Consider the following 12,772-nt stretch of genomic DNA (forward strand, 5'->3'; position numbering starts at 1 on the left):
ACCAAGTGCACTGAGAGTTGTATCGACGCTGAACGGTGCAGTCACGCGGCAGTGAACGACCCGGACGGACAGGTCATAAACTGGCGAATTGCGCCATAAAATGACAGAAAGCATGTGTTTGGGGTGGGGGTGTTCATAATCCAGCATCTTACAGCGTTTTACGGAGTAAAGTACAGGAAATACGCGACATTCCCGGTAATTCGGGCGGGAGGTTTTTCCTGATGCTACCTCCACCCGCCCACTACTATTCTTACTCACACCGTCATGACCGCCGGCAGCAGGATTCCCGAAGAGCTCATCGACGTAATCCTCCAGCAGGTCCTCACCCTCCCTTCTTCGACCTTCATCAACTGGTCCGACGAGCACACGTATATCTCTACCCCCGCGTCCACCGTACCGGACTTCCTACTCGTCAACAAGGCCTGGGCGCGCATCGGCCGCGCTCACCTCTACGAGGGCATCATTCTTCGCCGCAACCAGCAGGCGATGGCACTAAACCGGACTCTCAAGGATGACGCGGAGAAGGCCAGATGCCTCGGGGCCTCAGGTCCCACTCTCGCCTCGCACATCCGCAGGCTCCGCATCGACAAGATACAGTGCAAGGCGATAGAGGAGATTTTGCAGGCCGCCACGAACGTAGAGGCCTTCCATCTCCATACTGAAGTGCCTTCGGGTGCGGGCTCGATCGACTGGTTCGGTGCGTTCAAGCATATATCGCCGCAGCGAGTGTACCTCCACCTCAGGGAGAGGGAATTCCGCATGGATTCGTACAAAAACCAAGAGCTGCTTACCGATGCGGTCGAGAGTGTCCTTGCTCCCAAGCCAGACGGAGGCATGAGTTCGGCCGTTTGGGGAAAAGTTGTGCGTCGTCGAGAAGTTCTTTATCTGTCGTGCTGCGCTAACCACTGTTGCGACAGAGAGAGGTCCATAGGAAGCGTTACCGGTACACGACGTCGCGCTATGCTCTCCCAGAGGGGGAAACGCAAATCACTCGTCGCGACGTAGACCTGTGCGTGCAGCCCGTGCCCACCTGCTTCACAACCGCGTAATCTCACAACACCCCATAGCTCGAACGCCTGCGTGCCAAGTCTCAGAAAGGAGGAGCATTGGCCGATGGTGACCGATTTTCCGCCGGCCGAACGCCTTCCGGCCTCGGTGTGGAGTCACATCTTCAGTTTTTCTATGCTAGGCCACGGATTGGGCGAGTGGAATAAAGAGGAGGGCCCTCGCTGCCGGAAGGTCTGGCTTTCAGGACGTCCTGACATCAGGTTGCTCCTAGTAAGCAAATGGTTCAAGGTGAGATCTAGAGGCCTTGCGATCCGCATGTGTGCTCTCTTCTGATATCGATTGACACATGACAGGGAATGGCCGAACCCCTACTCTACAGCGAGCCGACACTCGATAGCGACCGTGCGGTCCAGCTCTTTGGCGAAAACTTATACCAAAGACCAGAGCTCGCCAAGCACGTTCGCACGCTCATGATCCCCTCGGAGCATACTACTGGTGACGAGCCTCCAAGCGGCGCGAGGACGAACAACGGCTTCAGGCCGATTCCTTGGGCCTTACCAAACCTCCGGACCAGTGAAGGCGTTCTGTTTGCCTCCATCTCGCCCCAGAGGCAGCTAATGCTGCATAGCCCGCCGCTATCGCTGGTGACCTTGCGGCTCGAGTGTCGTGGCAGACACGACTGCGGCTACCGTTGCCTTCAGCAGTGTGTAGAGGGGCGGTTCTGTCTAGACGGCAGTTTCTTCAACAGCCTCCCTCATCTCGAGCATCTCGACATATGTGGATGCATCGTGCGGGGGCCACAAGACACCCTGTCCGTATTGGAGGCATTGCCCCGTCTCAAGAGTCTCCGTCTCTGTCTAGAGGACGGCGAGAACTGGGCAGTCCAATGTCTCTCCGTGATGCGGTACGTGGTATTCAATGATCCAACATTCTTCCCTTTCGTAACTTACTACCCACTCCGTTCAGACTACGTGCTCTTGAGACATTGCTTCTGAAAATGTACTATTTCCGCAACAATGCGCCGCGTGTCGTTGAATTCCTCAAGAAGCACGGCCACAAGTTCAAACGCATTGAGCTCACGGGCTCGCTTCGCCCGGAGGGCTGGGACCTACCCTTGCTCGATCACTGTCCCAATGTCAGGTCACTCAAGATCGACGCATACCCTTATGTGACGCCCGAAGTGATGAGGTGCCCTCGGCCGCACCATCATCTTAAGTACCTTTCGATTTCCAGTCCACCCGACCAGTACGAGCCCCGGTCAGTCACGGTAGAACAGACGATTGGACACGACTGACCTGCTACATCCGTATAGCCACAAACACAAGAAAGTAGACGCATGGGAACGCGTTCTTCTCGACATAGATTTCGAACCGTTCATCGTGCTGGAAGAGCTTAGGCTGGGTACCCCTGCCTCATTCGGGGAAACCGGTATCATATGGCCAGACAGCGAGTGCGTTCAAGTCTTTTACAGTGGGGCTCATATGCATGGAAGAAACTGACCGTGTGCTGTTTCTAAAGGGCCACTGCCAAGGGGAGCCCCTGGCCTGACCTGGTAGCCAAACTGAAGCAGCGGTGCCCGACCATGTCCATCTCAAAGGAAGGAAACATCAAGTGGGCCAGGGCCGTCACACTGAAGACGAAGGTCTCGAAGAAGACGAAGGTCCCGAAAGAGACGAAGGTCCCGAAAGAGACGAAGGTCCCAATGAAGACGAAGGTTTGAAGGCCAGGCCTGTCGCAGACCTCAAGGAGTGGCCATCTGTGGACTTAGCTGTACATCTCGACGCGCGAAAATACGGTACCGGTAGCTCGTTGCTTGCAATTAAGACGCAGGAATAATGGAACGCATACAGTCTGATCTGCTTTCGGAGTCTGATATGTCAGGCAGCGATTCCTGTACGGACCGTTTATCAGTGAATACTACACAGCATGGTATCGTCCTCGCACACTCACCGATGACGCCGCAAGCGGCGCGTGCGCCGGCATTTCCTGTTTTGAGCGACTCGTCGTCCCCACCTCTCCCGAGGTCGTCGGTACCCTAGTGTGTCGCTTTCAGCACCGTGCTCATCACGTCGAAGCACTACACATTCCAGACATACCGCGTGAACAACGACTGCGCGCCTTTATATTCGAAGATCTATGTTAGACTAGACCTCGACGATATAATTCTGATTGCGCAACGCACCCAACGATGCTCAGCGGCCCATTCAGGGAGATGAAAGTGTCCTCGAATGAGAAGGTCGCCACGCCCTTAGAGTCGCTCTCGATGTTTCCCAAGTCGCCCGCATGTCGGTTTTTGTCGGTGGGTGCACCGTGGGTCCGGCTGAACGGGTTAAAGTGCGGGCCTGCGGAAAGGCAGCCGTTGCTCAAGTCACCCGAAGCACTATACAACACGTCAATTAAGCATACGCCCGCTACTCGCCGTAGGAATTGGTCGCGTACTGTATATGGAACCCGCGCTGGGCGGAGGGGTCCAGGTTCTTGAGTTCGCCGGACACGGTGACTGGTGCGGTAGGCTCTGTCTGCGTGAATGTGACCGTGCCGCTCACTTGCTCGCCCTTCAGCACCGTCACCGCCTGCGGAAGCCATCCCATCCGTTCATTTCACGCGCAAGATACAAAGGAAATCCGGCCGACCTTGGAGATGATGGGGGGCGGGAGGATCTCATCGTCCAGTGTCGCGCGCCTCGGGAGGAGCAGCCAGATGAGGAACACCACGATGAGTGTGAACGAAGCGGTGATGGCGAAGCGAGGCTGCCTCGACTGGCGAGCAGGGGAGAGATCCATAGCAAGCAGTGGTCGAGAGCGCAGAATCGCAAGGTCGGGTAGTCCGCTCGTCGTCGTCCACAGCAGAAATGCCTCAGCGCAGACGCTGCTGAGAAATGGACTCACCGGCCATTCACACACTTCCGGCATCGTCCTCCAATGGCATCCTTAGGACCACGCTATCGCACCTTTTAGTCAGAAATGATGTGCGGAAGATCGTTCCCAACGCCATCGCCATCGTTGTCGACGCCGCTGACCCGCGCGCACGCCGGGGCGCGTGCGAGGACAGGCGAGGACGTCGCGTCAACGTCGCGTTCAGCTCATAGGCTATAGCACATGCGGCGAATGCCGAGCGCCCAGGCACAGTACTAATTAACAGCCTCCAGGAGCGTTGCCGCCAAATCTCAGAAATCGCTCTCTCCAGAGATCCAAGTCCCTGAAGTTTTCAGGATCTGAACCACCATGACCGTGTGCAGGTGAGATTGAAATACTGCCCGACAAACGGAGCGAACTGCTGGTTTTCAGGGGCGCAACAACGCGACCACCCATATGATGCTCCCGGCGGCCCGCACTCGATGGCAGGGGTCGAAGGACGGTCAGTCCACCAGTCAGCTGAACGCATAGCGCGAAGGAGATATTCCGACGCTGACGAGTATAAGAATCGCGTTAGGAGGTTCAACGACTTCGCGGATTCACCCCCAGGCCCCTGATCCTCGTCATGGTGCCCTCAGTTAGTCTTGCGTTTGCATGTGCGACCCTCGCCTGCCTTGCATCCGTCCTACCGGCTGGCGCAGCACCTACGATCGATTCGTCGAGGCATATATTCAACTGGGACCGCACAAAATATGTATACGCCTTCGGAGACTCGTATACCTTCGTGCAAGGTACCGAAGGCCTCACCACCTTCAGGTTCGCCCCGCCAGGTCGTGTACGTTGCGACACGCCTATTGACTGACCTGTTGACCCAACGCATGCGCAGCTTCATAGGCGATGCATTCAACTTCTCCTTCACGCCACAAGAACTGCTGGGGGATGAAATTGTGCCCAAGAGTGTAAGCCGTCCGAGTCGGAGTCTCCGAGTCTGTGGAGGCGATACTCAATTTTTGTTTACTTATGCATGGACCTTTAGAGCAGCTCAGACGGATCCAGCTGGGTAAAACGCTCTGTGATCATGAAACATAAGTGCTATTGGACTCACCGCTTTTCGCCACTATTTCTTCGCAGACTGAGTTCCTCACCGGTTGTTTCGAAGGGAAGCCTTCGGACTGCGCACCCCATCAACTTTGGAACTTCGCCTTTGCCGGAGCAGACGTCGACAAGGCCTTGTAGGTATTCTCACGTATCTGTGGATAATGCCCTTATAATGCCCGTCCTGCACAGGCTCCCATTGCACCACAACTTCACTGTTGACCTGGTCGACGAAGTCAAGCAATGGGTGCAATTTGCGTCCCATGTCGTGCCCCACCCCGCCGCAGAAACATTAGTTGCATGGTGGATCGGAATCAACGACACTGGGGACACGCTCAACCGAAACGTACGAGCTACATCTCGCTCACCGATCACCCGCTTATGCATGTATCTCCCAGCTCACGGAGACAGAATTCAGGGCCTTCTGGGAGCAAGAGATGCAATCCCTCTTTGGCGCTGTCGTACGTCCCAGCCCACGCATGCTCGCCGCTTATTCGTCTCCCGAATTCTGAATCGTACCCGTTCTAGCAAAACGCGTACGACCACGACCTGCGCGGGACCTACCTCTTCTTCAACGTCCCGCCGCTGGACCGCTCCCCAGACCACCTCGACACCGCAGTCGCGCCCAAATACGCGCAGAACATCCTCGACTACAACGCCGCGCTCGCCGCGCACACCGCCGCCTTCGCGCGCGCGCACCCGGAGGTGACCGTGCTCTCGTTCGACGCGCACGCGTGGTTCAGCCGCGTGCTCGACACGCCCGCGCAGCACGGGTTCACGAACATCACCGGGTTCTGCGAGTGTACGGACCCGGGCTTCTTCTGGTTCAGTGCGTATATTTGGTGGGGTTGAGATGCATACAGTCACTTACTTGCGTTGCATCGCGTCTAGATACCGGTCACCCCACCGAACACGTCCATCGCCTACTCGCTGGCGCGATCGAAAAGCAGCTGAGAGCTGCGTCTCATTAAAGTGGCGCCACGGCGGGCTTTGCATGGATGTTACGATAACAATACGGCGGCGGAGGGCGCGGGGGCATACACGTAACATGATGCGATTCTGAAGGGGGTAACGGGTTTTCGGCGGGGTCCAGAAGGGGGTATCCAGCATATAACGCCATGCTTTAACATGCATTCATGAGCGTATGGGTGATAAAATATGTACAAACTGAACAGTACCGTAGGATCACCACTGATAGCGCGAGAGTTGAGCAGAGAAGGGGGACGAAAGCGGAAGAAGGAAGTGCCCTTTGGGGATCGACAGACGGGGTAAAGGAGTGGCAGGGGCATCAGTGGTGATTATGCTGCGAGGCCATGGCAGATAGGGAACAAGGGCGACAAAAACAATACGATATAACACGGACGCGGCGCGAATAAAAAGAACTCCAGACGGAGGGTGTCCATAAGACAGAAGAAGCAAACAAAGCGCTATCCCGTGCAGCGCGATCCAAATCAGAAGAATAGATACGTAGTAACGAACACTCCGAGCGCGATGATGATGACCACCTGTAATGGGACACCCTCCGGCGGCGCGACCTCGCTGCCGACGTAGCTGCTAACATCCGTCTGCGCGTCGTAGGCTGTGCGGCCGTCGTCGTCGTAAGCGGTTGAACGCCCACCGTAAGTCGTACGCCCATCGTAGGTGCTGCTCCCATCGTCTGAGAGAGGCGCACGTCGCCGGCTGCGCAGCTCTGTCGGAGGCGTGATCGTAGTAGGGACCGTGCTCGGCTCCGGCATGGAGGCGATGAGCTGTCGCAAGCGCTCGATTTCCGCCTGTGCCTCTTCAAGTTTCTTGACCAGCTCGGGGTTAGGTTCAGGCAGCGGCGCAGCCCGAGTGGGGGGAGACGGAGGCGGTGAAACATGGGGAGGGGGTGCGTGCACACTGACGTTGACGATACCCACGCCATCATCCGTCTGGGGCTCCTCCACTGGGGGCTCAGGGGGGTGGACAGCGACATTGGGCGGAGGGGTAGAGGGCGCATCGTGGTGAACCTCCTCTTGCTGGGGTGGCTGGATCGTGCTCTCCTCACCACCGCTAGGCTCGCGCGTTGCGTGGCCATTAGTGGCAGGATATTGGCGGACAGTTGCATAGTTCTGGGAAGGTGATATGTCAGGGAAGGCCACACGAAGGAAACCATGCCACTCACATCTTGTCCCGGGACATTCAGTAGCGAGCTCATGTTGGCATGAGACTCGTCCTCCTCCGGAACAGTTTGGCCCTCCGGTGGCAGGTAGACCACTCTGACCTTCTGCGAGTGGACCTCATCGCCATCGACGTTCCACTGCAATCGCGACGTCAACAGCAATTCTAAGGCAAAGCAGGATATGACATACGATGTCCTGCAGCGGCAGGCTCTCCTTCTCGGGGGTGATGACGGTGCTCTGAATGAGGAACTTGTCCTTGCATTTGGTGTTGATTGGGAGGTCTTCCTTCATTGCTTGCAGCATAACTGCAGATGCCCATCGTAAACCTACCGCAGTCTCGCAAATAGTAGAGAGAGACGCACCTGCAACCTCAACAGTCTCTCCAGGCTCGACTCTCCCTGAGTTCGGCCTTACGCAGTAGAGCTATGTACGTGTCCGCGCTCAGCCTGCGCATCCTGCACTCGAGACCGCGCCACGCTTACCTTGGGGGCGGTCGTCTTGACCTTGAACGCAACCGGTTGCGCATTGTGGTTGGTGATTTGCAGCGTCCGCTTGACGGACTGAGTGAAGGGCCCTGGAGCAACAGCAAAGCGAACCGAACATGGTGAGCCGGTCAATCGCCAGCCTGCGCGCGCACAGAGAACGAGATCGACGCACTGTTGAACCCCAAGACGCTGCTGGGGTTGAGCGAAACCGACATTTTGGGCGTGCGGCAGGCGGGGGCGGGCGAGGGACGTGGGGGAGGAGAGATAGGACGAGAGCGAGCGAGGCGTGTGTGTGATGACGGTGGAGAGCAGCGCGGGGCGCTAGACGCCCTTTAGAGCGGAGTCCCAGTCTTCCAGCCGGCTGGCCTCCGCGTGCCCCAGGACGGTGCGGGTCTGCGCCAGTGCCGCGAGCTTCTGTACAGCTTACTCAGATGAACTGCCGTTCGTGCGCCGCCTCAGAGAGCAGGAGATAATGCAAAGCATGCGTGAAGAGCCAGCGAGGCCCGCGCGCGCTGGCCACGCAGTGTTCTCCAGGCATGCGATGATGCCTGCGCGCACCGCATACTGCGGTAATGAAGGAAGTATCAAGCGTACAGTTCGCAGCCTCGCCCTCTTCATATACGTCGAGACGGAAATGTGCCGCAGCGTTGATGTGGTATTACTATGTACTATGGTGCGCAAGCGCTGATAACGGAGACACACAAAGCGAACGCGACAACGAGCAGGGAGCGATTAGCGATGTTGTATGTAAGGAAGGACAGAGGTAGGCGTATAGAGAACAAACCCAGGACGTGTAAGTAACTTTCCTCCGAGACGTATGGTATGCATGATGACCGATGGAACAATGTAGATGTAGGTGTAGATGATGGGCAATGAGCGTGGCGGTTTACGACGGGCTGACAGGCATGTGGGTGCCGTCGTACGAGAAGCCTACAAGCCAGGGAGTATCAGATATTTTGTATCGAGACAGGTGGCGGTGGATGGGAACGTACCTGCGAACTGGGCTTGGACGGTCTGTGACAGTTGCGATCCCTCGACAACACTGTCCATGGGAGCCTCGGTCGTGAAGACGGTGTCGAAGTTGGATACATCCTGCCCAACAACGTGATGATCAGCGGGAGTATCACCGGCAGTGATGCAATGGAAGCTTACAACAGGGCTCGAGACACTCGGCTTGAAAGGCGGCTGGATCTTCTTCTGCACCAACTTCTGGAAGTCGATGTGCTTTGCAAAGAACGGGTGCGATTTGATCTCCTCGGCCCCGTTAACGCCAAGGCGCTGCGTGGGGTCGCGGGTGAGAAGGCCAGTGAGGATGCTGCGCGCTTCGACGCCAATATCGTCGCCGAAGACGAGTGGGTCGTGCAGGATTTTCTGGTACATAGTGTCCGTGTTCTCTGCATGCATGCGTCAGTAAGGAGTATTACGTGACAGGGAAGTTCTTACCATCATAGAAGGGTGGCAGGCCAGACAACATCTCGTACAGAAGCACGCCGAGCGTCCACCAGTCGATGGTCTTGTCTGCGACACAGTCAGTATGATGCTCCTGGTGATACCAGTATCAAACTTACTGTAACCCTGTCCACAAAGGATCTCCGGCGCCAAGTACTCGGGCGTCCCGCAGAACGTGTTGGTCTTGTCCGAGTCCTTCATGTTGAGCTTGCACAGGCCGAAATCACAAAGAGCGATGTGGCCCGTGTAGTCAAGCAAGATGTTCTCGGGCTTCAGGTCGCTGATATCACATTATTAGTCCAAATTCACCAGCCCCGCGTATGTTCTCGACTTACCGGTACACGACGTCCAGCTCGTGGAGATGCTCAAGAGCAAGAAGTAGTTCTGCGCTGTAGAACCGCGACCGTACTTCGTTGAACCTCTGCTCCCGCTGCAGGTGGTGGAAGAGCTCTCCGCCGTTGACGAAACTATGCATGACGTCAGCACCTCCTAACTCAACATTGCAAGTATTACTTACGCGAGCACAAGGTAGAGCTTCTGCTCCGACTGGAAGCTAAACTTCAGGGGCACGATGAAAGGGTTGTTCACGCGCGCGAGCACTAGGCGCTCGGCCAGGGTATGTGTAATCTCGCCGCGCTGGACAATGTATTGCTTGCGGATCGTCTTCAGCGCGTAGATACGGGAGGTATCGCGCTTCCGGACTTGCATGACCTGTATAACCGTGTGTGAACCAGCGAACTGCGCGAACGATCGACCATACACACCTTCCCGAAGCTTCCCTTTCCGATGACAGTGATCAGCTCGAAGTCGTCAATGGTAAGGGATTGGCCCTGCGAAGCATTGCGTGAGGGTCATTCATAGCAGCAGTTCCGGATGGCACATACGCTGCTGGGCTTGAACGCCACACCGATCTGGATCCTTCCCGCGCCGCCCGCAAGGTCATACCACTGGTCTTGCGACGACGAGTCATCGAAGTCGGGCATGAACCGCACGCCGCCTAGGAACATATCGTTTCCCATGTCGTCCGCGATGCCATCCCCACCGCGCTTCGGCTCCTCCGTCCGCAGGTAGCATTGGATGGAGATCTCGGAATGACGCGACACATCGCTACCGCCCTCACTCAGCCGCGCATTCTCGTCCAAGCATAGATATGTACTCACAAGGTCGTCTCATACATGTACAGCGGCTTGCCGAGGTCGCCGCCCAGCGGGGTGATCAGCACCTGGTTCACCTCGAACTCCATGACGAGGTACGGCAACCACCAGCACTGCGTCCGCTGCACGCTGTCCCGGTTGCTCTTGCGGTTCGCGAGCCGGTGCTGCGTCACGCTCGATGGCGACACGCTCGCGGCCACCTTCGCCTGCTGCGAGGACAGCGCGGCCTGCACCGCGGGCGGGGGCGCGGCGCCCCCCGGTAGCACGAGGCCCTCCGCCCATAGCACACGAATCGCAAGCAGCCCGGACTGCAGCTTCCCGCTCGGGTTGCCTGGAGTCGGCGTCGTCGAACGCGCGTCCATGTCCTGGATGGACAGCCCGTTAGCGGCCTGCTTCGACTTGCTCTTGCCCAGCTTCCAAGACATCCTGGCGACCTGAGTGGAACTAGAGGTGTGCTGCTACGGTCGGGGAGATGCAAAGCCTGCTTTGCGCCCTGTCAATGGGTTGGGGGGTGGGGGATGTGGGGGAAGGAAGGAAGAAGTGGTGAAGATCTGTACGTCCACTGACGCCCATACATAATATTCGGATGGGAATGAATTCGTCTGTTCCGCGGCCATCTTAGTCAGGGCGGCCGACAACAAAGGTTCCGCGGAACATTTCGATTATGTATTATACAGTAGTGTGCTCTACATTACAGTCCGACAACGATGGAAAGCTAGCAACGTAGTATGATACAAGGTAGGTTTGAGTGCATAGGAGGCTAGCGTGTAGGTAGGCGATTGGTGACCGGCAAAGAGGCCGTTCAAGTCTAGGCCGTCGGCTCTTCGTTGACATGAAGACGCGAAACATGTGTTGGCATGGATAGACGTAACGATGTGCAAAAATGTTCACGCCGTAGCCGTTTGCTCCATGGATCATGACCCGGAGTTCAAGGTCCAGGGAGCGAACACAAGTGGCTCCTGCCTCAAACAGTGGATGCCCCCTGAGTTATGCCTATGACCCATCCCTGCAAGAGCTCCTAGTGGTTAGAACAAGGGTATGGATAGACGCACTGTTGGCTTGGACGCACGGGGAGTGGAAGCTGGGAGCTATTCGCGAAATATCCCATCTAGTCCGCGTTGAGATTCGCGAGTAGTCTCTTCCGGCTCTCTGCCTCAGCCTTCGCAATCCGGGCGAACGAGTTGGCGCCGCGGCCCAGGAGAGCCTTGCGCATGCGCATATCCTCGTTCGCGCGGACGTGTGCGGCAAGCGCAGCTTGGTTATGCGTGACCCGCTTCTTCGACTCCTTGAAGGGTCCGACAGTCTTCGCCTTCAGACCAATGCCAAGCCGGTCGGACTTGAGCACGGTGGCGATCGGAGTGAGAAGGGCGGTGGGATTGTGGGAGGCGGCCGAGGAAGTGGGGTGGGAGGCCATGCTGGTGCCCGCAAGAACCTCTAAATCGTCGTCGTCCGAGTCGGAAAGTGTCAGGTCCACCACTTCGACCTTCCGGACTTCGCGGATGTCGTCGCTCCCATCGAGTGCGATCTCCCGCTCTTCGGTCTTGACAGAATATTGAGGGTCATCTAGCACCGTCCTGGCTGGCTTCTTCTCCCTCGCTTTCTGCAGTCGCGTCCGCCTCGCCGCCCCCGCCCCGAGCGCCTCGCCTTCACTCCAGCCGCTCTGCTGCAACATCGTGAAACCTCTGTTGGAGGGGCCAATGTGGAGAAAGACGGGTGGAACGAAGGGCTGATCCTTACGCTCCGGCGGTGGCTCCCTGGAGAGGATGTCCGCTAGAGTAGGCGCAGGCACACGAGGAGACGCAGGCTCGGAAAGGACGACTCGGCTGTTAAACCAGTCGTTCCTAGTGCGCAATGGCGGAACAGAAGGAGCCACAGGTATTGTAGAGGCCTGTGTCTGTACGGCGGGTGGTGGGACGACACTGGTGTGTCCAGGAGGATGTAATGGTGGTTGTGGATCGGCCGCGGGCGCGCTCGAAGCACGACGGAGAGACCTGTACCAATCGCTGACGTCGGTGGTGTGTGGAGAATCTACTTCGCAAGGGAGTGAGGATGATGCGCTGCCTATCATGTTGTTCACTTCGTCATAAGACACGATGGCGGGCACGAAACGGGGTGGATTCTGTATGCGCCGCCTTGCACCAAATGTCGACTCCGTGATCCATGGGTCTTCCTCTCCCTTCTCTGAGGTTTCTTCTATGTTCTCTTCGTCCTTGGGTTTGGGTGGGTCATAGTGAGAATAAATGTAGTGCGTGACGGTGGCCATCAGTAGTCGTGAATTGAGCGCAAGAGTGAAAGTCGACCGCCGCCAAAGTGCCCGAACAGGACCCCGATTTCCGCGGGTTTCGGCGGTGAGAACGCAATGTAACTGGTGTCCAGACCGGCGTGTATAGCCAGAGAGCGTGGATATGAAGAGAGCGAGAGAGAAAGACAAATGGTGAGGGAGATATCGCTCGCGCGAGTTGGAGGTCTTCAGGAGAGAAGGTGCGTGCCGTTGTGAAAGCGCTGTAAGCGTGCTCGGTATTTGCCGATAACGAGCGCCACATTCGCGAGGGGCAACGCGCTCCCTGAGCCTGAGCCAGAGT

General features: G+C 57.2%; 6 protein-coding genes across 6 annotated transcripts; 2 read left to right on the forward strand and 4 right to left on the reverse strand.

The window, feature by feature from the left end:
* Positions 1-459: 459 nt before the first annotated feature.
* On the forward strand, positions 460-2,839 carry TRAVEDRAFT_58388 (uncharacterized protein). Its single transcript, XM_008039369.1, has 7 exons — positions 460-861; positions 918-1,009; positions 1,068-1,296; positions 1,362-1,912; positions 1,975-2,265; positions 2,321-2,458; positions 2,527-2,839. Exons 1-7 carry the CDS (start codon positions 487-489, stop codon positions 2,726-2,728), a joined length of 1,878 nt encoding a protein of 625 aa, XP_008037560.1. The 5' UTR covers positions 460-486; the 3' UTR covers positions 2,729-2,839.
* A 46-nt stretch (positions 2,840-2,885) lies between these two features.
* TRAVEDRAFT_46982 (uncharacterized protein) lies at positions 2,886-3,791 on the reverse strand (the record flags this gene model as incomplete). Its single annotated transcript, XM_008039259.1, has 6 exons — positions 2,886-2,899; positions 2,959-3,043; positions 3,105-3,126; positions 3,191-3,388; positions 3,448-3,581; positions 3,642-3,791. The coding sequence occupies 6 exons, from the start codon at positions 3,789-3,791 to the stop codon at positions 2,886-2,888; spliced, it is 603 nt and encodes a 200-aa protein (XP_008037450.1).
* A 697-nt stretch (positions 3,792-4,488) lies between these two features.
* Positions 4,489-5,929, forward strand: TRAVEDRAFT_121791 (uncharacterized protein; the record flags this gene model as incomplete). The annotated part of the gene is made up of 8 exons (XM_008039745.1): positions 4,489-4,679; positions 4,750-4,822; positions 4,900-4,923; positions 4,995-5,095; positions 5,151-5,304; positions 5,357-5,419; positions 5,487-5,787; positions 5,850-5,929. The coding sequence occupies 8 exons, from the start codon at positions 4,489-4,491 to the stop codon at positions 5,927-5,929; spliced, it is 987 nt and encodes a 328-aa protein (XP_008037936.1).
* Positions 5,930-6,409: 480 nt separating this feature from the next.
* On the reverse strand, positions 6,410-7,802 carry TRAVEDRAFT_122609 (VAMP-associated protein; the record flags this gene model as incomplete). Its single annotated transcript, XM_008039746.1, has 7 exons — positions 6,410-6,537; positions 6,589-7,051; positions 7,120-7,239; positions 7,292-7,407; positions 7,465-7,525; positions 7,585-7,676; positions 7,760-7,802. 7 exons carry the CDS (start codon positions 7,800-7,802, stop codon positions 6,410-6,412), a joined length of 1,023 nt encoding a protein of 340 aa, XP_008037937.1.
* Positions 7,803-8,216: 414 nt separating this feature from the next.
* TRAVEDRAFT_147786 (AGC/Akt protein kinase) lies at positions 8,217-10,700 on the reverse strand. The gene is made up of 10 exons (XM_008039747.1): positions 10,197-10,700; positions 9,921-10,143; positions 9,801-9,866; positions 9,554-9,747; positions 9,372-9,503; positions 9,156-9,316; positions 9,031-9,105; positions 8,740-8,981; positions 8,580-8,679; positions 8,217-8,517 (listed from the first exon to the last, which is right to left on the reverse strand). The coding sequence occupies exons 1-10, from the start codon at positions 10,613-10,615 to the stop codon at positions 8,474-8,476; spliced, it is 1,656 nt and encodes a 551-aa protein (XP_008037938.1). The 5' UTR covers positions 10,616-10,700; the 3' UTR covers positions 8,217-8,473.
* A 169-nt stretch (positions 10,701-10,869) lies between these two features.
* Positions 10,870-12,453, reverse strand: TRAVEDRAFT_167175 (uncharacterized protein; the record flags this gene model as incomplete). Its single annotated transcript, XM_008039748.1, has 2 exons — positions 10,870-11,196; positions 11,260-12,453. One exon carries the CDS (start codon positions 12,451-12,453, stop codon positions 11,299-11,301), a length of 1,155 nt encoding a protein of 384 aa, XP_008037939.1. The 3' UTR covers positions 10,870-11,196; positions 11,260-11,298.
* Between the last annotated feature and the right edge of the window lie 319 nt (positions 12,454-12,772).

The sequence above is a fragment of the Trametes versicolor genome, assembly GCF_000271585.1.
Source record: "Trametes versicolor FP-101664 SS1 unplaced genomic scaffold TRAVEscaffold_5, whole genome shotgun sequence".
NCBI lineage: Eukaryota > Fungi > Basidiomycota > Agaricomycetes > Polyporales > Polyporaceae > Trametes > Trametes versicolor.

Excerpts from the sequence above, each read along its gene's own strand:
- TRAVEDRAFT_58388 (XM_008039369.1), top strand. The coding sequence starts at position 487 with ATGGCACTAAACCGGACTCTCAAGGATGACGCGGAGAAGGCCAGATGC. Across the intron at positions 1,010-1,067 it reads ACTCGTCGCGACGTAGACCT|CTCGAACGCCTGCGTGCCAA; the intron begins GTGCGTGCAGCC and ends AACACCCCATAG. Across the intron at positions 1,913-1,974 it reads CAATGTCTCTCCGTGATGCG|ACTACGTGCTCTTGAGACAT; the intron begins GTACGTGGTATT and ends CACTCCGTTCAG.
- TRAVEDRAFT_147786 (XM_008039747.1), bottom strand. The coding sequence starts at position 10,615 with ATGTCTTGGAAGCTGGGCAAGAGCAAGTCGAAGCAGGCCGCTAACGGG. Across the intron at positions 9,504-9,553 it reads AAGCTCTACCTTGTGCTCGC|TTTCGTCAACGGCGGAGAGC; the intron begins GTAAGTAATACT and ends CGTCATGCATAG. Across the intron at positions 8,680-8,739 it reads CGAGTGTCTCGAGCCCTGTT|GATGTATCCAACTTCGACAC; the intron begins GTAAGCTTCCAT and ends GTTGTTGGGCAG.